The 27,300-nt window shown below is 34.8% G+C and overlaps 1 protein-coding gene across 2 annotated transcripts in view; it reads right to left on the bottom strand.

The window, feature by feature from the left end:
• ikzf4 (IKAROS family zinc finger 4) overlaps positions 1-27,300 on the bottom strand; it is a 118,469-nt gene that overhangs the window by 66,313 nt on the left and 24,856 nt on the right. Inside the window, exons 2-3 of one of the 2 annotated variants that reach the window (XM_028798116.2) lie at positions 3,859-3,913; positions 2,685-2,789 (exon numbers count right to left, since the gene is read on the bottom strand). In XM_028798116.2, coding sequence (XP_028653949.1) covers positions 2,685-2,789; positions 3,859-3,898 — 145 coding nt within the window. In that variant the 5' untranslated portion in view covers positions 3,899-3,913. Of the gene's footprint in view, positions 1-2,684; positions 2,790-2,931; positions 3,161-3,858; positions 3,914-27,300 lie in introns of those variants that run through there. The other variant, XM_051924072.1, reaches the window with a different exon arrangement.

The raw sequence follows: 27,300 nt of genomic DNA, 5'->3' as shown, positions 1-27,300 counted from the left end.
TTCCCTGTTTATTTATATATCTCTGCCTGTCTGTCTCTCTATTACGCAGTGCTCTGTCTGTCTGTGTGTTATGGATCTTAAAAATAACAGTTATAGGGACAGTTGTTCATGTTAATTGCAGTCTCAATTGTTAAAAAAATATTTTAAAAGAAGCATCCCACATGAAAATATCACGATCTCATTAACTGATAGTGCATACCAATTTATAAATTTTATGTCCGTTTGAGGTTAAAAAGAAAAAAAAAAAGCAACACTTTATCCCCAGCGGGGAATCGAATTCAGGTCTGTGAGGCACGGCAAAGCTACTGCGCTCTAAGAAGAAAATCTTAGCGCGCTACGCCACGGAAACTGTTATCAATCATTCTTGAAGCTTTTGTGAAAGTGTTTATTTGATCTTTGGAACTCAGGCTTTACACATTCTATAGTTTATGCCTACATTTTGTAACATTTATTACTAAAACATGAAAAAGTTTCTGTAGTAACAATGTGTTTACACAGATTACTGTAGAAACGGAACACACATGAAATGTGTGTGTTCCAAATAACGATCTATTATTTCCACTCTAAAACTCCACTTCACTCCCAGATAATCAAGGCACGAGCTGGGAAAAGTTTGCGCACCTTCTAAGTCGGTGGGGGGATGGAATAGCCGGCTGCTGGCAGCTTGTCTTTTATCAGCACACTTAGAGGACAAAGGATGCTGGCGGAGAGGTGTGAACGGATTTAAGAAGCAATTTAAGGTGGGCCGGATCTACGAGTTTTTTCGTAGGCTCTGGTAATTCTAGTGTTAATTTACCATGAGAGTTTTCCTCAGTAATCCAAGCTGGTGTTTACATTTGCTCACGTGCTAATGCTCACAAAATGTGGTGGTGACTCGTTGATGTAATCACTGAGATTGAAAAAGACAACCCTGACTCACATATCATGATTTTGAGTGATTTTAACCATGTCAGTTTTAACCAGATCCTTCCTAAATATCAGTAGCAAATAAAACGCCCTACCAGAGATGGAAATATTCTAGATTACTGCTATGCACATATTAAGGATGCTTATCATGCCCTCTCCCATGCCCCTCTTGGTAATTATGACCATTCTATGATTTACCTTATTCCAGCTTACAAACAAAAGCTGAAAAGTGTCAGTAAAAAAGAACAGTTAGAAACTGAACCAACAAGGCAATAGGGGAGCTTCAAGACTGCTTTGCCTGTACAGACTGGAGTGCCTTCAAAACAGACACTTCCAACATACACAAATACACTGATACTATAACTTCACATATTAGTTTTTGTGAAGATGTTAGCATTCCAACAAAAACAATCGTGATGTTTAGCAATGATAAACATTGGTTAACACCAGAGCTCAGGCGACTACGCTATGACAAAGACTGACACTGTGGTGCAGCCACAATAATTTGGACCTTAACATGCAAAAAAACTAAGGAGATTATCATAGATTTCAGGACACAGTCACCTGCTCACGTATCACTTGCTATAAATGGCTTAGCCGTTGGTATGACTGAATCATTTAAACTTTTGGGCACTGTGCTGTCACAAAACCTTAAGTGGGACAATAAAATCACATGCATTATTAAGAAAGCCCATCAGAGAATGTTCTTTTTGTGTCAGCTGAGGAAATACAATATCCCTCAAGCAATACTGGTCCAATTCTACACAGCCATCATCTAGCCCATTCTGACCTCATCTATAACTGTCTGGTTTGGTGCTGCCTCTGTTCAGGCTAAGGGCTAAGGCCTATCTGCAATGGATCAATGCAAAGCCTGTGAAAGAATCATAGGCTGTAACTTACCACACATTGAAGTCTTATATGAGTCTAGGGTATGAAAGTGGTCCGCAAAGATTATTGTTTATTCGATTTTCCCAGGGCATCACCTGTTCCAAAGACTCCCTTCCAGCAAATGTCTTTGTACAGTGAAAGCTAAAACAACACCTCACCTAAACATTTTTTCTATGTGTAGCTATTCTTAATAATCTTCTACTAAGTATCTATGTATACCAGAACACAAGACTGCCAGGACATTTGAATCCTACTATCTATTTTTTTGTATTGCCTTTGTATGCTGCATCATATTTTATTATTTTATATTTGTATTCTGTATTGTCTTTGTGTGTTGCACCAACACTGCCAAGACAAATTCCTACTATACATTAGTGTACCTGGCCAATAAAGTGAATTCTGATTCAGATAACTTATTTTAACCATCAGATATTTTGAAGAAATTCTGTAAGTTTAATTTTATTGACATACCTCAGTCAACTATCACTTCTTTCCAGGTCTTCTTGCTTTTACAAGCTGCACAGATAAAGTTCAAGGGTAGTTTTTTTTTATATATTGTAGCCTAGATTCTCCTTAACTCATGGGCAAAGTTATTCTCAGTAACATGCTCATAAACACAGATATGGAAAATTTGTGTTGGTACTAAAATTTCAAAAAAAAAACAAACCTTTGTAACTCTTGTTGGCTTTGCAGGCAATTCTAAAATATGTTTTAATTTCTAAAATGGGTCCTTGGACCAATAAAGGTTTCAGTTAAGTGTTCTTTCATTAACTGTCATGGTTTTCAGGAGGCTTTTTCAGATGAAAGGAATTTAATGTAAATTTAGGGCTGAAACAATTTATTAGTGCTACATATAATTTTTTCATTTTATTGCCTTAACAATAACTTACCACTGAGAGATCGACTTGGAGATGAGTGCTGGCTATTTGGAGTGCTCACAGTGGGCCCCATGACTGCTCCAGAAAAGTCCTTCTCCAATGACGAGTCTCCACTGCCTAAAAAACAAATGAACCAAATGAGAATTGGGCAAATTAAAATCCAGTGAAGCTGAAGGCCAAAAGCAATAAAAAGGTAAATTTTCCAGAAAAACAACAGTTTTGATGGAAGTGATGATCAAAGAAGTGTGCAAAGGATTACCTTGGAATTTCTTGCTGTATGCAGATGATCTCATATTGATAGCAAAAAGTGAAATAGAATTAAAAGAGAAGATGCTGAAATGAACACTAGTTTGGAAGTGAATACACTCAAATGTTACAAAGATCAAGGAAATGAGCCAAGTGAGGAGTAAGAAGTGAGCTCCTAGGTAGTAAGATGTGAATGTTGAAGGCAAAAGATCAAGCATATCTGGAAATGAACACAGATGAGACTGACCAAGTGGATGTCTGGAGTGCCATGGACTGAGAAGATGAATAGAGCTAAGAAAAAAACTTGGGAGCCAATAATTGCTTTTCTGTGACTTAGGAATGTGGAGCTAAAGGCACAGGATAACTGACTGCAAAGGTGGACCAAGATTTTGATTTTAATTAGATGGAGGTAAATAGAATGAGGTTGAAGGGGAGGCCAAAAATTATTAAGGGCGGTTGGATATTATGAAAAGAATGGGATACCCAGGATACCCAGGAACAAAGACAGTGGCAGAAAAAGATTTGAAGCCAACCAGCTAATCTGGGTAAAAGAGGAAAATTACCATTAAACTGGTTGTGGAAAAAAGTTACTGTATTGAGCTAAAACTAAAAACACATCTTAAATAAAAAGCACTTACTATATACAGAAAAAATATATAAAGACTCACATCAATAGTAGTTTTCCTTTACAATAACAATAACTTAACAAAAGCACTGCTGTTAACAGTCTGACACCAAAAACAGGAAACAAACAGTGTGGAATATTCAAAAGGGTGAAAACCTGAAGCAGATATATACATAATCTTAGATTCTAAAAAAAATTGTCTCCTTTTGATGTTAAGTCATTTGAATGTATATCAGTTAAACTGTGAGAAACAAATGATCTGAATAATTTTCTTTTGCCTTATATTGCTATTTATTTAACAAATTATTCTGTTACCTGAAACATATGAACGTCCATTGCAGTCCTCTAAATCCATTTTCACAGAACTTGTCTGAGGATTAGAACAAAGAAAAAACATTAAACCCTTCTTTGATACTAGGATAACAAGCACTTGCGAACATGCATGCATTCTGAATTCAGAGGGGAATTTAAAACTGTCCCTAGAACATTTTACTATTCCTAATATTTCCGTATAATTTTAAATATTTTGGTATCTGTTATAAAACTAGATGTTTCAAACTCACTTTTTTTTAACATTGTTTGTTATACTTCTGTTATACTTTCTGATTGTGTGAAATACTACTACTGAAACAGAGCTCCACTGCACTGCTGTTGAATAAAGGTTTGTCACCTCTATAAAGTCTACTCAATCCTCCCATGAAATGCAATGCTGCCTTTCCCACAAATCCATGATCTTCTACCACAGATGGGGGATAACATTTATACTGCACATAAGATCAACTGAAGAGCCCTTTATCTACCTTTAATGTACTTAATGTACAATGCCTTCCTGAGATTTGGCTGTTTCATTAAAAAAAACAACATACATGATAGCTAAGATGTTGTCTGCTCTTCCTATGGCAAGCAGACAAGCACAGCAAGAACATTTCACAGTTATTAAGTGAGCCCTCTATACTGAGATTGACTAATTTGCAAAATATTCAAGAGTACACTTCAATGCCAATGTTTTGTTTTTAAACTTCTGTAAACAAGAAAAAAATAGAGTCTTTAATTGTGGTAGGGCAAAGTATCTTAATATTCAACTGTTATAATTCAAAAAGATATATATCTCTTTCTTTACCCATAAATTGCCACTCTACAATACATAAATGAAGAACTGCTAAGACAATATACAAGACCTTTTTTACGCTAGGGAGTAAGATTTTATATACATATATACACACACACACACACACATATATATATATATATATATATATATATATATACACACACACACACACACACACACATACATATACACACACATATATATATATATATATATATATATATATATATATATATATATATATATATATATATATATATATACACATACATGCACATATACAGTACTGTGCAAAAGTTTTAGGCAGGTGTAAAAAAATGCTGTAAACAAAGAATGCTTTCAGAACTATAAATAATGATTGTTTATTGTGATCAATTTACAAAATGCAAAGTGAGAAAACAAAAGAAAAACCTAAATCAAATCAATATTTGGTGTTACTACCTTTTACCTTCAAACCGGCATCAATTCTTATAGGTACACTTGCACAAAGTCAAGGATTTTGTAGGATTATAGTCAGGTGTATGATCAACCAATTATACCAAACAGGTGCTAATAATAATCAATGTCACACGTAGATTGAAACACAGTCATTAACTGAAACAGAAACAGCTGTGTAGGAGGCTTAAAACTGGGTGAGGAACAGACAAACTCTGCTACCAAGGTGAGGTTGTGGAAGACAGTTTATTGTCATGGCAAGACTGAGCACAGTAACAAGACACAAGGTAGTTATACTGCATCAGCAAGGTCTCTCCCAGACAAAGATTTCAAAGCAGACTGGGGTTTCAAGATGTGCTGTTCAAGCTCTTTTGAAGAAGCACAAAGAAACGGGTAACACTGAGGATCGTAGACGTAGTGGTCGGCCAAGGAAACTTAGTGCAGCAGATGAAAGACACATCAAGCTTATTACCCTTCGAAATCGGAAGATGTCCAGCAGTGCCATCAGCTCAGAACTGGCAGAAACCAGTGGGACCCAGGTACACTCATTTACTGTCCGGAGAAGTCTGGCCAGAAGTGGTCTTCATGGAAGAGTTACAGCCAAAAAGCAATACCTCCGACGTGGAAACAAGGCCAAGCGACTCAAGTATGCACGAAAACATAGGAACTAGGGTGCAGAAAAATGGCAGCAGGTGCTCTGGACTGATGAGTCAAAATTTGAAGTATTTGGCTGTGGCAGAAGGCAGTTTGTTAACAATAATGAGTGTCTGCAGGCAACAGTGAAGCATGGTGGAGGTTCCTTGAACGTTTTGGGCTGCATTTCTGCAAATGGAGTTGGAGATTTGGTCAGGATTAATGGTGTTCTCAATGCTGAGAAATACAGGCAGATACTTATCCATCATGCAATACCATCAGGGAGGCGTATGATTGGCCCCAAATTTATTCTGCAGCAGGACAACAACCCCAAACATACAGCCAAAGTCATTAAGAACTATCTTCAGCATAAAGAAGAACAAGTCCTGGAAGTGATGGTATGGCCCCCACAGAGCCCTAATCTCAACATCATCGAGTGTGTCTGGGATTACATGAAGAGACAGAAGAATGTGAGGAAGCCTACATCCACAGAAGATCTGTTAGTTCTCCAAGATGTTTGGAACAACCTACCAGCCAAGTTCCTTCAAAAACTGTGTGCAAGTGTACCTAGAAAAATTGATGCTGTTTTGAAGGCAAAGGGTGGTCACACCAAATATTGATTTGATTTAGATTTCTCTTGTTCATTCACTGCATTTTGTTGATTGATGAAAATAAATGATTAACACTTCCATTTCTGAAAGCATTCTTTGTTTATAGCATTTTTTCACACCTGCCTAAAACTTTTGCACAGTACTGTATATGAATGGAAGAGAAGGTCTGTGATACGGTTTGCATATTTGCAGCTGGAGATCCACAAAGGGAGAAAAATGAATCACGTATCAAAGTAGTTCAGGAATAAAAACTACTTTATGATACGTGATTCATTTTTCTCCCTTTGTGGATGTCCAGTTGCAAACATACATATATATATATATATATATATATATATACACACACACATATACATACATATATACATACATATATGTAAAAGAATTCTGCAACTGAAATTCACAGGGAAAGTTTACATCTTGCCTGAAGAAGGGGCCTGAGTTGCCTCGAAAGCTTGCATATTGTAATCTTTTTAGTTAGCCAATAAAAGGTGTCATTTTGCTTGGCTTTTCTCTACAGGGAAATTTATGTAATGCGACAGGGTCTTCAGACAGTAGTTCAAAAGGCAAAGTGATTCACTGCTAAATTCAGAAATGGATTTCAAATTAATATTAATATTTCTGTACTAACCATTTTTTTTAACTTTGTAACTTTCTAAATACATAACAATTTTCAGCAATTTCTAAAACCTTGCTGCTTGACACCAATCATTATTTAACCCTCTTCACTTACTAGATGCTATTCATCTGACTCTTTTTGCAATGGTAATATTGGATTCATTTTTCCTTTTCTACTATCCTTACAAGTTTAAAAATTACTGTAATATAAGCATTAATCTTTTCTTAACGTTAATCATCCATCTCCATTATACACAATAAGTGAGACCTTGTTATGCAAAGAGCAAAAGAAAAAAAAGTCTAAGGTTGCTCTTTGATAATAAAAAAAAAGATGTTTCAAAGACGACATTCCAAATTTCACAGAATAGCTAGCCTGATCTCAACAGAATAAGCTTTACTTTTTTCAGGTTTAACACATATTGTAACACATTTAGAAAATTAGTTTCATCATTTGAGTAAAACTAGGTGGTAAGCTTGCAATGTACTGTAATTAAGACTGGAACTGCAATAAAAAATATAAATTATATTCTTAAAACTTTCAAGGGATTATTGGTTAAAAACTGGGTCACGGAAAAGAGGCCACAGTGGCCCCGAGACTTGACATACTGGAAAGGCCTCAAAAAACATGCAACAGAAAAATTAAACCACAAACAGAAAGTGGAAAACTTCTGCTGTGGTCTGCGGGAAAAAGACTGCAGTAAAAGATTATACTACCTCAGCAAAAGTTTGACTGTATAAAAACCTTTAAAATCCTTTAATATTACATAAAAACTGAAAATATTACTAACACTACCACAGATAAATGAAAGAAATCTTTTGAGTTTAGATATAACCCAGGAGGTACAGAAGCAGTCTGCTTGACATTATTGTTTCTCGCAGTTAATAATGTTGAGCAAAGACTATGCTGTTGTTCAATACCACAAAAATAGTCACAGAAGACATGCATTGTCTGCCACCAACTACATAAATGAGCTGCATATACTGTATTGATTTTGAAATACTCAAGTAAAAGAAAAATATACTCTCTTTTATCAATTTTTTCACTTTTGGTTACAATGATCCTTTAATCTCACTATTGGGGAAACAGTGACATAACCTGTCTCTAACATTGATCAACTGCACTTATCAGCTGTCGATAAGCACCATCTCTAAAGAGGTGAGGACCAGATATTTGTCTCCTACAAGCAGGCATGACACATACTCAGACTTTAGAAGAACAATCAAAATTATAGCTGTCATTTTACTGGATAAATCATTTTTATGAGGACCAAATATTCTGTTAAAGTTCATAAAACTTGATTAAGATTTATTACTTTAAATAAACTAATTGATAATTAATGTTGCTAAGAAACCATAATTCATGCAAATTTTATAGTTACATTTTAATTGCTACATAATAGAACTAATAATATAACAACTTAATAATTCTTCACTAGAAATTTAGGAACAAATGAGATTAACAAGCAATTATTTATGCAATGAAATGTTATTGTAAATACAGTATCTGATACAGGCAAAGACCTTACAGATCAGTTGTTCATAGCCTAATGAGACTTTAACTGCAGTTGAGCCCCTAAAAGTGGAGTATTTCTACTTTTTTAAAATTTACTTGTTTATCATCTATTATTAATTTACTGTAACATTTGTCAAATCAATTTTTCATTGAGTAACATACAAAATAAAAAACATCAGGCTAGTTTATTAAAAAAAAGAAGAAAAAAGCCCATGGTCACAAATGTAAATTTTATGCTTTTATTTTTGCACATTGTGTATTCACATTGTATTGGTCTGTTTTCTCAAATTACATTTACAGACCTGCTATTGTATGTCAATCATAAGGAACAACGCTCTTTTCAGGGGGGAAAAAAGTGTGGGATTCACAGGCATTGGTTTAGGAAACATTTTAAATAATACCAGTGGTACAAAAGTACTTACAAATTATGAGCTAAGCACAGCTCAACAAGTCCAGTATTATACAGCTTTTTTTCAGTCATTGGTACTTGGTGTTTTATCATTTTCTATGAATCAACTACCAGCCTATCACAGATTAATGTCTGCTGGTCACTTTCAAGAGAAATACAAGAGAGAAATACAAATTTGGAGTTACTGTAACATACCCAGTACTAGGTTGAAAATCCATATACTGTATATGGAAACCAAAACCCAAATAAAATATTAAAATAAAATTTTAAATTAAATATATATTTAACTAATACAGAAATCCATTTCCTATGTCTAAATGACCCGAATATAACAGCATATTTTCTCACTTTGGGTTTCAATTGGACATAAACATATGTACCGGTAATTTTTTCTTACAATCTGTGTGTGCTCAAAAATTATAAACATATTATTATTTTTGTGAAAATACCAAGAGTGAATATAGGATGCGTCTCATTATAAATGAGAAGTTATTTTCCCCTAGTAAGAAAAAAAAATGAAATTGTATTTATTTGGTTTCTCCAGTATATACTTCTGCATCTCAACTATTATTAGAGACAGAACATGTTAAAGCATCTTGCATTACACTGTGGGACCAGAGTGCCTGAATTCTAAAATGTCCAATATTTAAAATTACTGCTTATTAATATTAACACTTCTATCTCTTCCCAGATTGGTTTTGTAACCAATGCTTTTCAGTGGCATCTAGCATACTCCACATATATAAATAATTTTTATATGAACTGATAGAATTACAGGTGAAGAAACACATGCTACATAACTTCAATATATCAAGTAAGGTTGTGTTTTAAATAGTAATTAAGTAAAATTGAGTTTTTAAAACATGACAAATAAAAACAGGTTAATACAAACAATCATTTTTAATGTGCATCCAGTAATTTGGTAAATAATTTTAAATAATCGAGACCAACATCATGTAACTGTGACAATCAAACATGTACTTACTGAGCTGATAAAAATGCTGAAATTACTTTTGCGCATTTTGTTTTTTCACATCCTGCCAACAGCCCAGTGCTTTTCAGTCGTAATGAACCTGAACATCATCTTATGTGACACTTAAAGGGTTAAAGTTGAGTCAGCCGTTCCACCCCAGAGGAAATAACAGGGGTAAACCCAGCATGAATTGTACAAAATAATAATCTTGTCAGTACAATACTATTTGTTTACTGTACAATATGTTTAACAAGCTTATGGTTTTTATTCCATTTACATTCATTAAGAAGATTCTAAAATAATAATAAAAAGGTAATATGACTTAAGAGAATTGGCAAATATTTTAGAAGACTTTTATTTTGAAGCATAATCTGAATAATGTATAAACACATCACAATTAAAACTCTGATTTGTTTAATAATTTACTTTACATTTATTACAGCATGCCTATTTGTATTTGATTTAATATAACATAAATGTTAATTGAGAAAGCACTTCTGGTCAGGCACCAATGGCTTTAGTTCCAATAGAAGACCAAAGCAAAAACATCACAGGAAGAAATGCATAGCCTTAGTCACAACCTAAGAATGATCATCTGTGGGTGGGAGTAAAAAAAAAACCCAAAACAGCCTATAAAAATACAGAGGCCTGGGAAATCCGTGTCAAGAATCAGTGTACTGGAACTCTTCAAGATTAAACACAAGTTATAAAAATGTATTTGGGTGCCAGTTATTTTTATGCCAAAAGGTTTTGTTGTCATGTTAGATGATACACTTTATAGAAAGTTTTAGCTTTCTTATAAAGGTTTACTTCCAGAATCTGCCAATATTTTTCTATCCAGTTTCCTATCTAACCTGAAAACTGCACCAGTTCCTGCTGAGTAGAAACACCATTATAGCTGAAAGTTGCTTCCTGAACAATGTTTCACAGTGAGAATAGTAAATCCTTGGGTGACGAGATGCATAGGGTGCTTAAAAGTATCTATTTTGGCCAAAACATTATCTTTATCACACAACCTAGGAATTTCTAAAGTGGTGATTTACAGACAATATGGATTTTAATATTTTTATTTTTTAATAAAAAAAAAATCTTTTTTTTTTTTTTTTCAGACAATAAGGAAGATTAGCATTCTCTCACTGTGGGTGTGCTGCTCCTTTTTACACTGAATTATTTAAAAACTAGTCATTTAGCCCGTTACAATAACGGGCGCTAGAACAGTAGAGCATAAACATTAGTGGGAATAGTCTATATTAAATGGCAAGGGACTTTGACCTCATTCTTTTTGTTGGTCATATTTTTCTTTCTTTCGTTGATGTTTACTTGCTGAGCTGACCGTTCTTCGTGGGCTGCCACCGTGTATTGTGTGTCTTTAATTTTCTGTGACAGTAATACTGTCTTGTATGGCTCTATTCAATAAGAGCGCGCACAAAAAGGCGAGCTTCAAAAGGGCGACCTCAATTGAGCACGGCGAATAAAGGCGTTCGTAGATAATTTAGTTCAAATGGCTCTGGAATATGTGAAGAGCACCAAAGGTGCAGATCTTTATTTACACGCGCCTTTATTTGCTGCGCCCAATTGAGGTCGCCCTTTTGAGGCTCGCCTTTTTGTGCGCACCCTTATTGAAGGATACCGTCTTGTACATCCGCTGGCTTGTACGTCCGTAATATACCTTTAATTTTCTCTGGCGGTAATACAGGTGTGCGCATCGGTAATATGCCTTTAATCTCCTCTGACAGTAATACTGGCTTGTATGTGGCTGTAATATGCGTCACTGTATTGTGTACCTTTAATTTCCTCTCGCAGTAATACGATATATATATATAAATAAAATTAAATAAAAAATTAGTCCTGTTTTTACATTGAATTAATTTTTTCAAATAATTTATCTGTTGCAAATTATGATTGCTTGAATTTAATTTTTTTTCACATGAATATACCGTTCAAGTTGTTTTCATAAATATTTTTGTGCATAAAAACATAACATGCAATGAAGTCATAATTAGGCAATATGTTTGACCACTGCTTTCTGGGCTACGGATGCCTAAATCACGTACAGCAGTCAAAAAGCTTCTTTGCAACAAGCATGCAAACATGAGATGTAACCAAATACTCTACACACCATGAAATCACCTGCATTTGTTGGACAGGGGTTCACCTGCTTTCTTATGTGGACTGACATGGGTACAAGACTCATTTTATAGTAATAATATTATTAAGTAACACAGTGCTATGGCAATTAAAACTGTTTATAAAAAGAACACACTCCTTGATCTCAAATCATATTTACCAACAGGAAATTACAGCTTTTAGTGCGACTTTTACTCTTATGGATTTCAATTTTTACATTTGGTTTGCTGTTAGGTTTTTACATTTGGTTTAAAGTTAAAAACCAAGCAATGCAGTGTAAGGAGTAAGGACTTATTGGAAATGTGCCGATAACAACAGAAAACAGCTAATAGTTGTAATAATGGCATAACATGTTATATTGAAAGAAGTCATGCAACAAGACCCGTAATGAACATAAGGGAGTGCCTACTCCAAAATGACTTACAGAGGAACTTCTTCATGAAGAGGGACATAATACTGTGTCCTTAGTGAGTATACAAAGCTGACCCTTTTACAGAGGCAGAACTGTACTAGGTGCGACTAATATAATAAAATTATAATATAATAAAAATGTAACTCTTTATTATAAACCTTTTCTTTTTCCCCACTTTTCTTCAGTATTTTTGGCAACTGCATCAAACCTGCTGGAACAGATATACTTTCTCTGGAAAACTCTTCAGCTTTAACAAATAACGTAAGCAATGCAGAAGTCAAAGCAAGTGTTAAGTGACTTAGCACTCAAAGCTGGTTCGTGTAAGGAAACAAATAGAGGAAACACCCATATAGAAAAAGGATGAATAAACTGTTTCTAGGGGACAACATAACTATATGATTTCCTAATATAGTAGCAAGAGTTATTTTAAAAATATACTCATTGCACTGTTTTGTACTAAAGTATAAAAATATTAGATAAGAAATTGATGATCTTTAGGCATTTAACATTAACACAGCATTCTTTTTGTAACACTGAACTCTATTACCATTGTAATCATAGTGAAAGTACTGCAGTGTATCATGCACTAAATTAGCCATCGAAAGCACCTGTATCATTTACAGATAAAGTGTGGATTTGCAATTTGCTGTGTTCACATTATTCAAAATAAAAATATGTTTAGTTTGTAAGCATTCCAGGATTCAGATGTTAATGCAACTTTTGAAAACTTTTGCCACTTATGAGTCATTAGTATAAAATTTAAGTTTCAAATTTTATTACAGTCCAATAAAATCTATTTTGTTAGTTTTATGTTATATACTTATTAAGCAGGCAATTTAATCCAAAATGACTTAAAACTCACAACAAAGTTTTAATGTGCAACAATGATTTATGCTTGATGTAACCTAACTAGATCTCACATGATAAATGAGGAAATAACGAACTATTAAATTTATAAATAAAGCTGCTATAGCAAAAAAGAAGCATTATAAAAATTCCTGTAAGATCAACATACTATGCTTTTTTTTTTTTTTTTTTTAAAGACCCCGGTCAAAACAAACATTAGTCTGAATCAAATGGGAAGCACAATGGTGTACTGGTTAATGCTGCTGCTGCCACATAGTTTCAGGAGACTTGGTTTAAATCCTACCCAGGTCGCTGTCATCGTGGAGTTTGTACATTCATCCCACAGTTGCCTATTTTTTTCCAGATATTGCAGTGTTTCTTCCATAATCTGCCATGTAGGTAAGGTTTACTGGCAAACCTAAATTGGCTCTTCTCAAGCACGTTCCCTATGACTGACCTGTATCCTGTCCACAGTGATCTTCTGCTGTGCAAACCTATGTTGCCTAGATAGATTTCAGGTGCCTTAACTGAATTAAGCAGGACGCTAAATCAATGGAAGGTTGGATAGGGGAGTAAATGAATGGACTAATAAAGCATTATATACTGCGGATGCCATCAATGTTCAACACAGCATGTAAAAATAAAACATTTATAGTTGATAAAAGCATAGTTATGGTCTATATTGACCCCTTATTTTGGAAATATATTTGAAATAATGTTTGATAATAGCATTTGAAGAGGAGATACCAACAGACTTATCAAAGTAACCCATTATGACTAGCTCTCTTCTGGACTCTGCAGAGGTAGTAAAAGCAGGTAGCAGGATATTGGCTAGGCTATGTCATATTACGTGACTACCCCAGCAATTTTCAGTCATAGCCTGTTAATCCTGTTGAGTCTGAACCAATCGCCAAATATGAATTACCCAACAACTCAGTCCAACTAGTCTGCAACATAGTCTGTTAAAAATCAAAGAGATTTGATTCTGTCTTTAGTCGCAGAGGCAGGTACTGTGTGCAAGAGAGCCATCAACTAACAACTGTTCATCTGGAAATACAATGCATTTAAGCGTAGCAACAAGGATTAAGGAACTCTGGTGTTTTGGACTTCACAAACAGAAGTATGTATGTCAGATGTCTCATGTTTTACATGCCACAAATGAATGTAGGAAAAAAAAAAAAAGGCCCAAGATTACAGCCAAACCTGCCGCATACTTTATAACTCTTCATACCATCCCAGTTCTGTCAGGCAGCACACTATTGGTCGTCATTAAAATTATATGTGCAAAGCACTCAATAATTTAACTGAAAGGCATTTTTACATTACACTTATCCTATTAAAAAATGTCCAAAATGTATCCAGGCATGATCCAACCTATAAGCACTACAATCTAGCTCTAGCCTCACTAGGCCACATGTTTTGGGAGTGTACCAAATTAACATAAAACATTTTAAATACTTATCCGACAGTCTTTTTGTCACAACCACTTCTGACACATAGTTATATTTGGTGTACTTGCAGATGGGCTTAAAATGGAGAAGGACAAATTGATTGTACCACACTAATATACCGCACTACTAGCACATAGACTTATCCTGCTTAACTGGAAGAATTCCAACCAATATTTTAAAAGTTCTATATTATTTGAAATTGGAAAAAAAATTAAATTCTTGGTTAAAGGATCTTTCAAAAACATTTCTAAAGCTTGACAAGACTTGATTAAAAAAATACAATAAGCATTCTTTTAGGCCAAAATTTATAATTTCCCTTTTTATTTTTGTTTAATTTTTTATTTATTTTCCTTATGCTCTTGGCTTTCCTCTCTCTTGGGTGGGTCTGAATTCTTGCTTTGTTAGGTTTTGATGTTATTAGTTGTATAAAATCTGCAAATTTTATTTGCTTGAATGAATAATATGTTACTTTCATGAAATGTCTTCTTACCGGCCACCACAAGACTTTACAACTTGGTTAGACAGGATCGCAAATATCTATTTAGATACACTATATCAGCATTGTCATCTGAATGGATCATAGATGAGGTGTTATTTAACACCTTAGAATTGAAAGTAACCTGTGTAGTTTTTGTGTATATCTGACTGATGAGTGCTGTTTTATCTTGGAATCATTACAGTATCCATCAGTCTTTACTATTCACATTACTGGGTTACACAAGCGCTCCTTTTCCAGCTGAAAACTAAAGGACAATTTAAAATAAAATCTATGAAGAATACACAACAAATCATGCAAGTGTTTATTTCAATCAGCGGTAATTACTGCAATGTTTTATTCACACAATGTTCATATCCTTTCATTTCCAGCCTGCACTTAATTTAGAAATGTTGATGTAAGGATCACTAGTACAACTAGGAAATAAAGTAACATTACAACTCTCTATATCAGCTTCTGGTTACATTTAGGGCAATTTGACAACCCTGCTTCTAACATACAAATTTTTATGCACCTTTATTAACAGAAAATGTTAAAGAATAGAATACAATTTCAAAATACAGGTCTTCACAAAATTTTAAGAATAAATGACAAGCTACTAGGTAGCTTTAGTTATATAGCCCCTAAATTATAGAATGGTCAGCTTACTGGTATAAAATGCTCCTCTATTTTCTGCATTAAATACAAGCCAAAGACTTATTATTACAGTCTACCTTTTCCATATTAGAGCTGAAGAATAGGCTGATCCCATGGGCAACATATTTAATATGTATTTTTTAGAATGGAAATAACAACCTGCTGTTACTTATTTTTTCTCTTCTTCTCTCTCTCCAGCAATTATAGATTCTTGCATAAAATTACTTTGTTAGGTGTATGCTGTGTTTTGAAAGGGCCAGAAAAAGAACTATGTAATATTTCAAGTCAAAACAATAAACTACTTCTATAATGTGAAACTAAAAAGAATATAGCTATTCTCCCCCAATTACATTTCAATTTTTCAATGGACTTAGGTTACTTAAAATTGACAAAATTAAAAGTATGAGACTATATTTATTCTTTATCAAGAAGCTTTACTTTCATTATTTTACGTCTGTCTATAGTATGAATTCTCTAAAAATGCTTGGTCCTCAATGACAGCCTTCCTAAATCATAAAATATACAAAGGAGATGAGAAATTAACAAAAACAGTATCTACATTATACAATTTATACAAGTTTCTCAGCATTAGAAAAAGAGAGGAATGAGTGAGCACGGGATATGTTATGGAGGTGAAAGTAAGAATGTTTTTTATTGTGGTTTATGTGGGTGGAGTAAGAGGGGGGGGGGGGGGGGGGAATCAAAAGAGACAACAAGATTCCTTGCATCAGAAGAAGGTCTGATTAGATCACCATGAAGAGTGGCTGAAAAGGAGCTCATTGTCTTAAGCTTTGCTTTAGTGCATGTTTGCAGGAGCACAGTTTTGTTACAATTTAATTTTAAAGAGTTATCCTCCATCCAGGTGTTAATTTCAACTTGAGCTGAGAAAGCTCTAATGAAGTATCGCTTTACACACTGAAATAGAGTTAAGTATCATCTGCATAAATGTGATAACCCAGTCCATAGCTATGAATAATATGGCCAAGGGAAAGCATATAGATACAGAAGAGCAAAGGGCCGAGGGCAAAACCATGGGCAACTCCTTGTGTGACAGGCGCTGAGCTGGATCTCCTGTTGCCAACTAACAAACTCTTGCCTATCAGTTGACAGGACTTAAAACCACTGGAGGGCAATCCCACAGATTCCCAGAATGTTGTCCATTCTGGAGAGTAGAATGTCATATCTGACAGTGTCAAATACTGCACTAATGTCTAACAAATTCTGAATTACACCATAGAGCTGAACGCATAAAGGAAACCTCCTTATGTTTTAAAGGAGCTGTTTAATCTAGTGCTGAATGAACTGCTGAGTTATAGTAGTTAACCAGATTATCTAGTGTTGATGGAATAGGGGAAGACAGATAAAGATCAGGAATGGATCCAGCAAGGATAGAGAACAGGTATTTTTAAGGTTTCTGAAATAAATTTCACATTTACAGGTATGAGGAGGGAGAAGTAATGAGACAGTGAAAATCAATGCTTTACTGTATGTAATAGTGTTAGTTTCTTGTTTTTCCTGTCTCTATAAACACAGTGGAATCCTAGTAGTAAAGTGATACTAAAACACATGTTAGGGTCACATCTGGGGTTGGAGTCCTAGATTTTCTCCAGGGACACCATACTAGAAATCCATCTCGCACTTTGGTTCTTGCATCTCCTAGCCCTCTGTTGCCCTTTATGCTCTGGGTCTGCAAGAGGGACGGCATGGTTCCATAAATGCATTCATTTTTCTATGGCCATGTGTCCTCTAAAGGCCAGGAGGGGCTGCACCTTTCTGGCCATTTCACCTCCAGCAAATCATCATGGGCCAGGCATGGTCAATTTCCTAGCCTCCCAGATGAGCAGTGCATCTCCCCCCAACCACAACCATATGGAGTAAGATTGCTGTCAAAAACAACTTGTAATAATTTAAGTCAAATTTACAATTCACACATGTCAATTATGCTTGCGCTTCTGAAATTTATTCTTGCTTCTGAAAATAATGCTTGCTCCTAAAAAATACGCTTGCCCTCCTAAAAGGTACGAGTACGATTCTCAGGCGTGGACAAACTGTTAAAAATATGCCATTGGACACACAAGACATTTGCTATCGAGGAAGAAGCAATCGATTTTTTTTGTATTTAAATTAGTCTTGACTGTAATAAACTGGCAATACTCACATGAAATGACCTAAACAATAAATGATGGCTTTAATGTTTAAACAAATGTTACTTTCATTCCTAGTTCATAATTGACAGTGCTGAATTGACGAGAGAGCTGTCTGAGACCACCAGAAAATGATTATGGCCAAACATAAAAATGCAAAAAGGTATCAGGTCATATGTAGAAGTATATTGCTCATGGAACTGTCAAACATCCCAGTATATACTGAGAAGGGGAAAATTGATTAAACAAGTCTTCAAAGGTAAGCATGAACTGTTGACGAAATTTCATGTTAAAAATCCAAACAGCTTAAAACAGAACAGGGCTGATACTTTCAACCTGTACCATATACCACACACTAAGCTGAGAGGGGCTCATTTTTTTTGTAAAGGCTAAGAAGGACCAGATTGTTAAAAGACAAACATAAAAATGCAAGGCTGATCTTTGCCCAAATCCACTTAAGAAAAACAAAATCATTTTGGGAAAATGTTCTGTGGAATAATGACAACAAATTAGACCTCTTTGACATTGCAGACCCTGGTCGGTTTATGGGCTATGAAAAATAGCATAAAAAGCATACAAAGAAAAGGATAATCTATCTATAGTTAAATTAGGTGGATATTCCATAATGTTGTGGTTCTGTTGCTGGAGGTCTTGAAATGTCCTAAGGGAGTCTTGAAATCGGAGGATAATCACGGCATTTTAGAGTAGAATATCCCACAGTGTGAAAAAACTAGATATACTGTATGCTCAATATAAAAGAGTCCTCCAGGAAATCAATGATCAAAAACATACATCACAAAAGAATGGTTAGAAAGGGAAAATGGACTGTGTTAATCTGTCAGCAATGAGCCTCGATCTCGATCCAATTGAAACCCTTTCAAAATACAGTAGCTAGAATCTGCAGTTATTAAAACGGAATCCTGCAAACATTCTAGAGCACGGGTGTCAAACTCCAGGCCTGGAGGGCCGCAGTGGCTGCAGGTTTTCATTCTAACCCTTTTCCTAATCAGTGACCAGTTTTCACTACTAATTCACTTTTTTCCCCTTTATTTTAACAGCCATGTTAGAAAGAGGATTCAGTCTTCTAAATTGATTTGTTTCCTCATTAGATGACAGCCAAACAGAAATGAGATGTGAAACGAGCCAACAGATGACCAGCTTAAACTGGGGCTTCAAACTCCAACCAGTTTCTTAATGAGAAGCCAATGCTTGCTGTTAATTAAACATTTTATTCAATTCCACGGCTTGTTACGGCTCTCATTCTGCAACAGCAAACATTTCCAAAACTGTTGATTTTCTGTTTTTTATAAGAACATCGTCAAAGTGTTTTGGTGAGTTGAGAGATCAACCTTACTGAGACCATCACCTTTCTTTATTTTTAGATATTGTGTGATGTGGTGGCTTGTTTTGTGTCTCGTTTTGTGTCTCATTATTGTTTGGCTGCTAATTAAGGAAAAAGAAACAACTAAAGGGCCTGAGACAAGTTAAATAAAAGAAGTAATTAGCAGCAAAACTTGGTCACTAATTAAGAAGATGGTTAGAATGAAAACCTGCAGCCACTGCGGCCCTCCAGGACTGGAGTTCGACACCCCTGTTCTAGAGCAAGAACACATTTCAGTTGAAGAGTGTGAGAAACTAACTGCAGAAAGGTGCAAGAAGGTAATAGATGGCTGCAAGTAAAGTTTGGAAGTTGTCATCATTGGTTGGTCAACCAAGTAGCAGGGAAAGGTATCTGATTTTCATTTTCTTCTGTGGAAAAAAATCTACATGTAAATAGAACAGACATCTTTTTTGTTGTGTTACTTTGAACAGACTACTAAAATATTCTGATAAAAAAGTTGGTGCATTACCAATTACTTCAGAAGGTATAGTGTGGCATGGTGGCACAATGGGATTGCTGCTAGCCTTGAAGTACAGGGTCCAGGGTTCACATCCTGGATCCTCCCTTTATGGAGTTCTTCTCGTGTCTACGTGGCTTTTCTCGGAGTCCTCCAGTTTCTTCTCACAGGCATAAGCCATGCAGGCTAGTTAGACTAGTGACTCTAAAGTAGCTCTGGTGTGTGTGTTTTACCCTGCGATGGAATAGCGCCCTGTCCAGAGATTGAACCTGCCTTGCACCACATGATTGTACATAGTATTTACCTAAAATGCCATGGTGCCAGTAATATTAAGTACAATTAGGAAATTAGTCAACAGGTGAAACTGTCCTTTTAGCATAGGGTGCCCAAAGCCAGCAATTTATGGATGGTGCCAAAACTTTGACCTTTTGTCATTATTGCGGTCATCTTCACAAATTCACATTCACAACTGTATGCTAAACCAAATATTGTTAAAAACAAAGTTTTCTTTCAGTGGAAAATTAATTTGCCAAAACTCTGTAGCACTCACTTTTTTCTAGTTGTACCTTTCAAGATTTCAACTTTTAAGTCAATAGTTAAGTTTTAGCAGTAAGTGGCTGAAATGTGGGAATTACATTTTTGTCAAAGAAGATCTGAACATTGTCATGAAAAAATGTCCTTTTCCTGATTTCCTCTCATTAGTGGTTTTTTTTACATTGAATATTTTCAATGTGGCAAATACTGCATATTTTCACAGAACTATAGATAACAAAATTACAGCAGTGTCTTAAAGGACAGATACTCAAGTCCAATTTGTGTCTCAGCAGAAGAGTCACTTAGCTCTCTCAGGGGGGAGAGAGAGATATTGTGTGTGTATGTATAAAAATGAAATTACATCAAAGGCAAATTAATTATTAGCATTGAACTTTAAACTCAAAATATATCATTGATGGATAGCACAGTGGTAGAGGTAACACTGCTGACTCTTAAATTTAGCATCCTGGGTTCCAATTGTATACCCTTGTTGCTTTCTGTGTGGGGTTTGCACATTTTTCTAATGTCTACATTGGTTTTCCTCTCACATCTCCAAACACATGTAGGAAAAATTCAAATCCTGTGCATGAGTGTATCTTACTGTTCCCAAGATAGGTCAGAATAGGTTCCAGCCATCAACACTTCTGAATTGGATTAGGTGGATTGGAAAATATTATATTATGCTATGTTATGCTATAAAAATAATAAAAGTCCCCAAAATGTGACGATCCACCACCCTAACTGAAAACTCATTACACCTTACCTTCTCAGAATGTTTTCCTGTGCTTCTGTTGAAGAACTCATTGTACCACATTATAAGAAACATAGGGGGTGGGGCATTTAAATCTGTGATTTTTTTTGATAAAGTGATGATTTACTTAACGATGTAAATACTTGACAGCACAGTGCACAAGGCCAGAACAAACATTAAAAGAGATCATCTACATTCATACAAGGCCTATTACACTATGCAAACTTTTGAATTGCTGGAGAAAACCTGAGCATGTGAAAGTAACCTTTACCATTGTGAAGAATTTGGAGACACACCGTGCACATGAGCTAATTACTAATCACCAAGAAAAGTACTAAAAATAAAAAAAATCCATGAAATACTGATGAGGATTAGTAATAATAAAGTCATTTTTTAAAATAGTCTGGGTTATTTTGTAAAGGTAATGAATGCTAAAGGAAGTAAGCATTTTCCTTGTCAAGCACATTTGCTGAAAATTCAGCATAGCCAAAGAACCAGCTAGTTTCATATAGTTATCAGGTGAAAATTCACATACACACCATCTTTATTCTCTTTTCTATTTTTGAGGTAAAAATGTGTTGTTTCATTGGTGGTGCAAAAACCTGAAGCATCAATTCATTTCAGACCTACTTTGTCCCAGTTTACGGTTTTCCTCACAGAAGATTCAAAATAAATAAAAAAATAAGTGTGAGCTTCATTGTTCAAAACTTTTTCATTTCCACATGGTATAGTGTGAATTCTGTGCATGAAGCCTCCAACATTGCACCACAGATAACAATAAAACATCCATTGATGGGTTTATGGTAATACATTTTATTAAAAAGTAGTCTCTCTTAGTCAGTCTCTTACCAATCCTTTTCCCCACACAAGAAGCCTTTTTCTTAGTGGGCAACCTATGCTATGTTCACACTAACCACCTTGTGTATTGTACAAATGCAACTTTTCCGTAAGTCCTAAAAAACCAGGCTACTTTCTGTGTTACGTGCTGTACTTATTTCCATTTTTTACAACCTCCCATGAATTCTTGCAGCTTCTCTGATTGTTGCTTCTTACATACAACTTTCACTATTGGGAAAACTTTCAACAAGGCCATATAACAATGAGACAACCACTGCTGCAGTTGTTGAGATACTGTAATTGGTACTATTTTTTATTTAAGGAAACACATTACATAGTTCAAGAAAATGTAACTAAGGCAGTCAAAATACAATCAATACAATATTACAAACATGTTCCAAAAAAATTCCAACAAAACAGAACACAACCCCGAATCCACTACCTTGGTACAAGAATAAAATGACTATTGTCATATTGTCCAGTATGAAGTGGTTCCCCATATAAGAGGCACATAGACCTTGCTTGCTTACTTTTGAATTTCTTTCTTTTTTTTTTTTTTTTACATTTTATTAGAATCAAACAACAATCCATACAAGCAAGTCAAGTTTAACAAAACTAGGTTTGAAACAGATTCACAAGCGAACATAAAACCATTTTGCCATTCAGTTTCCACTTGGGCATGGGTTACGAATGTTCCAGCAATTAAGAAAAATAAGGCTTTATATGAGTAGTGTAGCATAGTATATTACAATAGTTTCTTAACTATGTAGGGTTACCTCATAAGGTATTACTCCAAATACTGCTGATTGAAATTAATTTTAGATACAAGGCTGTCTGAGAGAAATGCAAATATTTTAACAGAAAAGTGTAGAGCATTCTCAGAACATTTGACCTAGACTTTGTACAGTTTTACCTGAATTAGGACAAGCTTTGGACACACTTCATTTATAGCTGAATACCATTTCTCATCCTAAGTTTTAAATAAAAGACCCATTTCCCATTCCTAAGATTGCCAAGGAGTGAACTCCTTAACATATACGTAATTGATGAAATACTTCATTGAAACTAGCTGATAATGCTTTAGGGACAGATACTGATTGGGGACGAGGGAAGTAGAGCACACTACTATTGATAAAGTTTCTAGCTTGTTTATTTAAAAGTAGTATGTTGCTGGAAGATTATATTTAATACAGAGCTGATCCAAGGAGACATACACATTAGGTACAGTAGACATAAAACTCTAAATGTTTTATTACTGAGTGATTCCCTTAAATGAAATACTGTACAATTTCAAGGAGGCTGGAATTAATTATTATGATGCACAGGGAAGCTAAATATGCATCTTTGTACTTTGTAAAATAGTACTATACTGTCAAGAGTGAACTCACTGAAGTTGCCTGAACCATAGGACAAACAATAACAGGGAGGATTTTGGACAAAATTAAATATTTGTGGCTCAGGTTTTGTGGTGCTATCATGCCATGATCTGCTCTAGCTCTTCATTAAGATGTCTTTTTAATACATGGCTTTTATAAATCCAAGGTAATTTAAATTTTCTCGCAACAGCAACTTAAGGTATTTCAACTTTTCAGCAACTTTTAGCAAAAAAACTGATCTAGTCCAGACAACTTCCAAAAGAATTTACTAGGAAAAACCACTGTATTGTTCGCATTAATTTAGGAACCACAGCCATTATTAAAATTCACCCAATAGATAAACATGAGAATAATGAGGAGTATTGATGCAAACAATATGACAGAACTCTAGATTTTAAAAAAAATCATAAAACTAAACATTTAGGAACCAACTGACTTTTTAAATCTCTGAAGTAGACTCAAAATAGCTCATATTACCATAATATAAAAATACTTGTCCACTGGTCTGTACCTCTCAATCTATCTGTCTTCCTTTTTAACCGACTGATTCTTGCACTACTCCATTATACCTGTCCTCTGACAGCTGAGGTTCACTGCTATACCTGCAGGAAGGTGTCTCCTTTATGAAATCATGTTCCTTCTTTCTGACATGTCTGCCCTGCAATCTGTTATGGCTACAGTATGTAGTTGCTCTTCTGCAGCTCTTCCAGTCTATTTCCTTTTGGTTAATTTGCCTTGCATCTGATAAATTCAGCACAAACTGTCTCATTTTCTAATGTCTTTGATATATTCACCCCATTTTTTCATTACCACAATTTAAGAAATACATTTAGTGAATGGGAGGTCTTCAAGAGCAATCAAACTTGATACTGTTTTCAACTATTTTAATTCTTTCTCTGCTTTTTTTCTCTGGAATGAAAAATGGACCAAGCTAACAGCATATGTTCAGGCATGCTATTAACCAGGGCTTCAGAATCAGAGTCGAGGAGTCCGAGTCGTAAAATTCTTGTTGTACCTGACTGCTACACTTAAGTCCGAAGTACTTTAATAAACACGACTACAACTGAAACTGCGACATCTGTCAGTTTTTTAGTCACTAACATACTAATAAAAACACACCAACTGCAAAGTGCAAATGAAATTTGATTTAAACGTCACACAAGAATGCTAACACCAGCATCAAGGTGGGCTACACTGGTTACACTGGGAATGTCATGATTTAAGCCTTCAACATAAGTAAGATTTGCAAATAATGTTATGGAGAGACAGTGACTGCCAATGCAGCTCCTCGTATGTATGTCATACACACATTTCAACTATGTGTGTAACTGTTTTTTTAATTACTTACTCATAGATACTTTATACTGTTTTCTCCACAATGCACTGTTTTCTAATGAACTTGGTCAAATTCCCCAACATACACAAATAATAAAACATTTTTTGTTTTAATGAAAAGGACAGAGACAAACATCAGTTGCTTAGACTTTATAAAGGATTGTGTGTTAGGCTACCTGAAAAAAACAGCAACGTTTCGAGGCTGCTTTAGACGGATTGTTGGAAAAAAATGACTTTTTGATATATAGGAAAATCACTTGGGGTAAGTCATCGTAAAATTATAATTAGTAATGTAGGCATGTGTTTTTGAGATGAACACGTTTTCATTTTCTAAAATGACATTTGGTGTGAGACGCAAAGTTTCACTTTTGTTTACTTGGGGTTGATATGGCAAATGTGCTCCATGAAGCAAAACTGTGTTCATAATGAAGGCAGATGTACAGTAACATCTTCATTTAAGAGCTGCTGTGGTTTAAAATGTGCATGGTTACATTGTAACATGCACTGCAATTAGAAGCATTATTCACATGTGGATATCAAATCTGCCATGTTTATCAGCTCTGCCAACAAAATATTCAGAAAGCTGCACAAATCTTTAACTAGCCACAGGGTCATAGGGACAAGAGTCTTCACATAAAAGCTCAACACAAACTTCTATTTTTTTCTTTTTTTTGCTTAATGCTAGCAGGAAGGATGTATTGCTTCTCTCTTAGACACAATTTGGTTTAGCAGATATGCACTAAACAAAGCTCAGGTAGTTCAGCTCCTTTCCATCCTAATCTAAAACCAGTAAAATCCTGCTGTAGATGTTTGAATTTCACATCATTTTTACCTAGTGACTAGTTTTTGCTGCTAATTAACTTCATTTAATTTATTTTCTATTTAAGACTCAGATCGTTTAAATCAGGGCTGAGCAATGTTGGTCCTGGAGGGCTGCAGTGGCTTCATGTTTTTAATTGCATCATGAGAAATCATTCATGCTGATGAAGCACTTGTTGCTCAAATGACATTTTTCTGGTTCATTTTAGTTGTCTTGCTTATTAAGATTTTGAACCCTTATTTGCTTATTTTAGTCTTAAACAGCTGTATTCATTGTTTTAACTGCTTCTTATTAGCAAATTATAAGATGCAAATGATAAAGGAACTAGCTGTTCTACATCCAGCTTGTCTCCATTTCCACCTATGTATATTCATCATTCACTATTTGGTTTAATTACATACTAAGAAGGAAACTGAAGAGAAAGTAAAGACCTGAAAGTTATTCATCCGTTTTTATGCTTCAAATCACTTGGATGTTACATGTATCACTAGACAGGAAATAAAATCTATGATTTAAGAATGAACTGACATAGTAGAGTTAAAACATTGACAAGCCAAGAAATTAATTAAGATCTGTTAGTGGTGAGGACTGGCTTCTAATTAAGCAACTTGGGTTGGAACAAAACCCTGAAGCCACTCCTAGAATAGTCTAACAGCTAGTTAAGTAAATATTTCTCTAATTCTACTCTTATAATCAACTGACCACTTACGGTAAATTAAGATAGAACAATTTCATTTTAGTATCTTTTCAACTTTGAAGCATTTCTCTTTACAGTCGACACTTTTAACAAAAGTAAATGCAATGTACAGTATTTTAAAATGTTTTCTTCTCCCTTGCTTCAGAAACTGAGAAAACGTTTTTTACTTTTTATTTGAATTATCTGAGTATATCAATTAAATCTCAGAGGCAGTTTCAAAGTCAATATTTTGTTGATTATATGTTTAATTGAAAATGGTCAGAATTTCAATTGAGAAAGTTGATGATATCTTGCCTCAAACAATCAACTTTTCAAGTGCACTATTATTTACAACGCATTTTGTATTGCATTATGTTATAAACATCTAATGAAATACATTGTATTTTTCATACCAAATGTGCAACTAGTAACTTGAAAGAAAGAGTCAAATCTAAGTGCTCCCTGCAAAGGGTTATGCACATCTTGAAAAAGAAGTCTCTGGACTGAGAAATGTATCCTGAAAACCACTTTGATTTTAACTTTAGTTTATAGTTGTTAATTTATATCTTCTACTTTCATGTTCAATAATAGGGTAATACAGGGGTGGGCAAAGTCATTCCTGGAGGGCCGCAGTGGCTGCAGGTTTTTGCTCCAACCCAATTGCTTAATACGAAGCACTTATTGCTCTAGAACCACTTCTGCTTCATTTTAGTTATCTCCCTCATTAAGATTTTGAACCCTTACTGCTTATTAAGTCTTAAACAACTGTATTCTCGGTTTTTAATTGCTCCTTATTATCAATAAGATGCAAATGACAAAAGAAACCAGCAGTTATCCATTTTGCTTGTTACCCTTTACACGTGTATTTATCGTGCACTATTTGGTTTAATTAAATACTTCAAAGGAAAGAGAAGAGAAAAAAGTGAAGGATTGAGAATTACCCATCTGTTTTACACTTCAAAGTATTTGCATGATATCCTTAGAATGGGAAAAAAAATCTAGGATATGAGAATGACTTGACATAGCAGAGTTAAAGTACTAACAAGCCATGAAATGTAATTATTGGCAAGGATTGTTTTCTAATTAAGCAACTGGGTTAGAACAAAAACCCGCGGCCACTGCAGCCCTCCAGGAATGACTTTGCCCACCCCTGGAGTAATACATAGACACCTTTT

Source organism: Erpetoichthys calabaricus, chromosome 3 (assembly GCF_900747795.2).
Source record: "Erpetoichthys calabaricus chromosome 3, fErpCal1.3, whole genome shotgun sequence".
NCBI lineage: Eukaryota > Metazoa > Chordata > Cladistia > Polypteriformes > Polypteridae > Erpetoichthys > Erpetoichthys calabaricus.
Note: the sequence above shows the minus strand (reverse complement) of the source record. Positions and strands in the feature narration are given on the sequence as shown.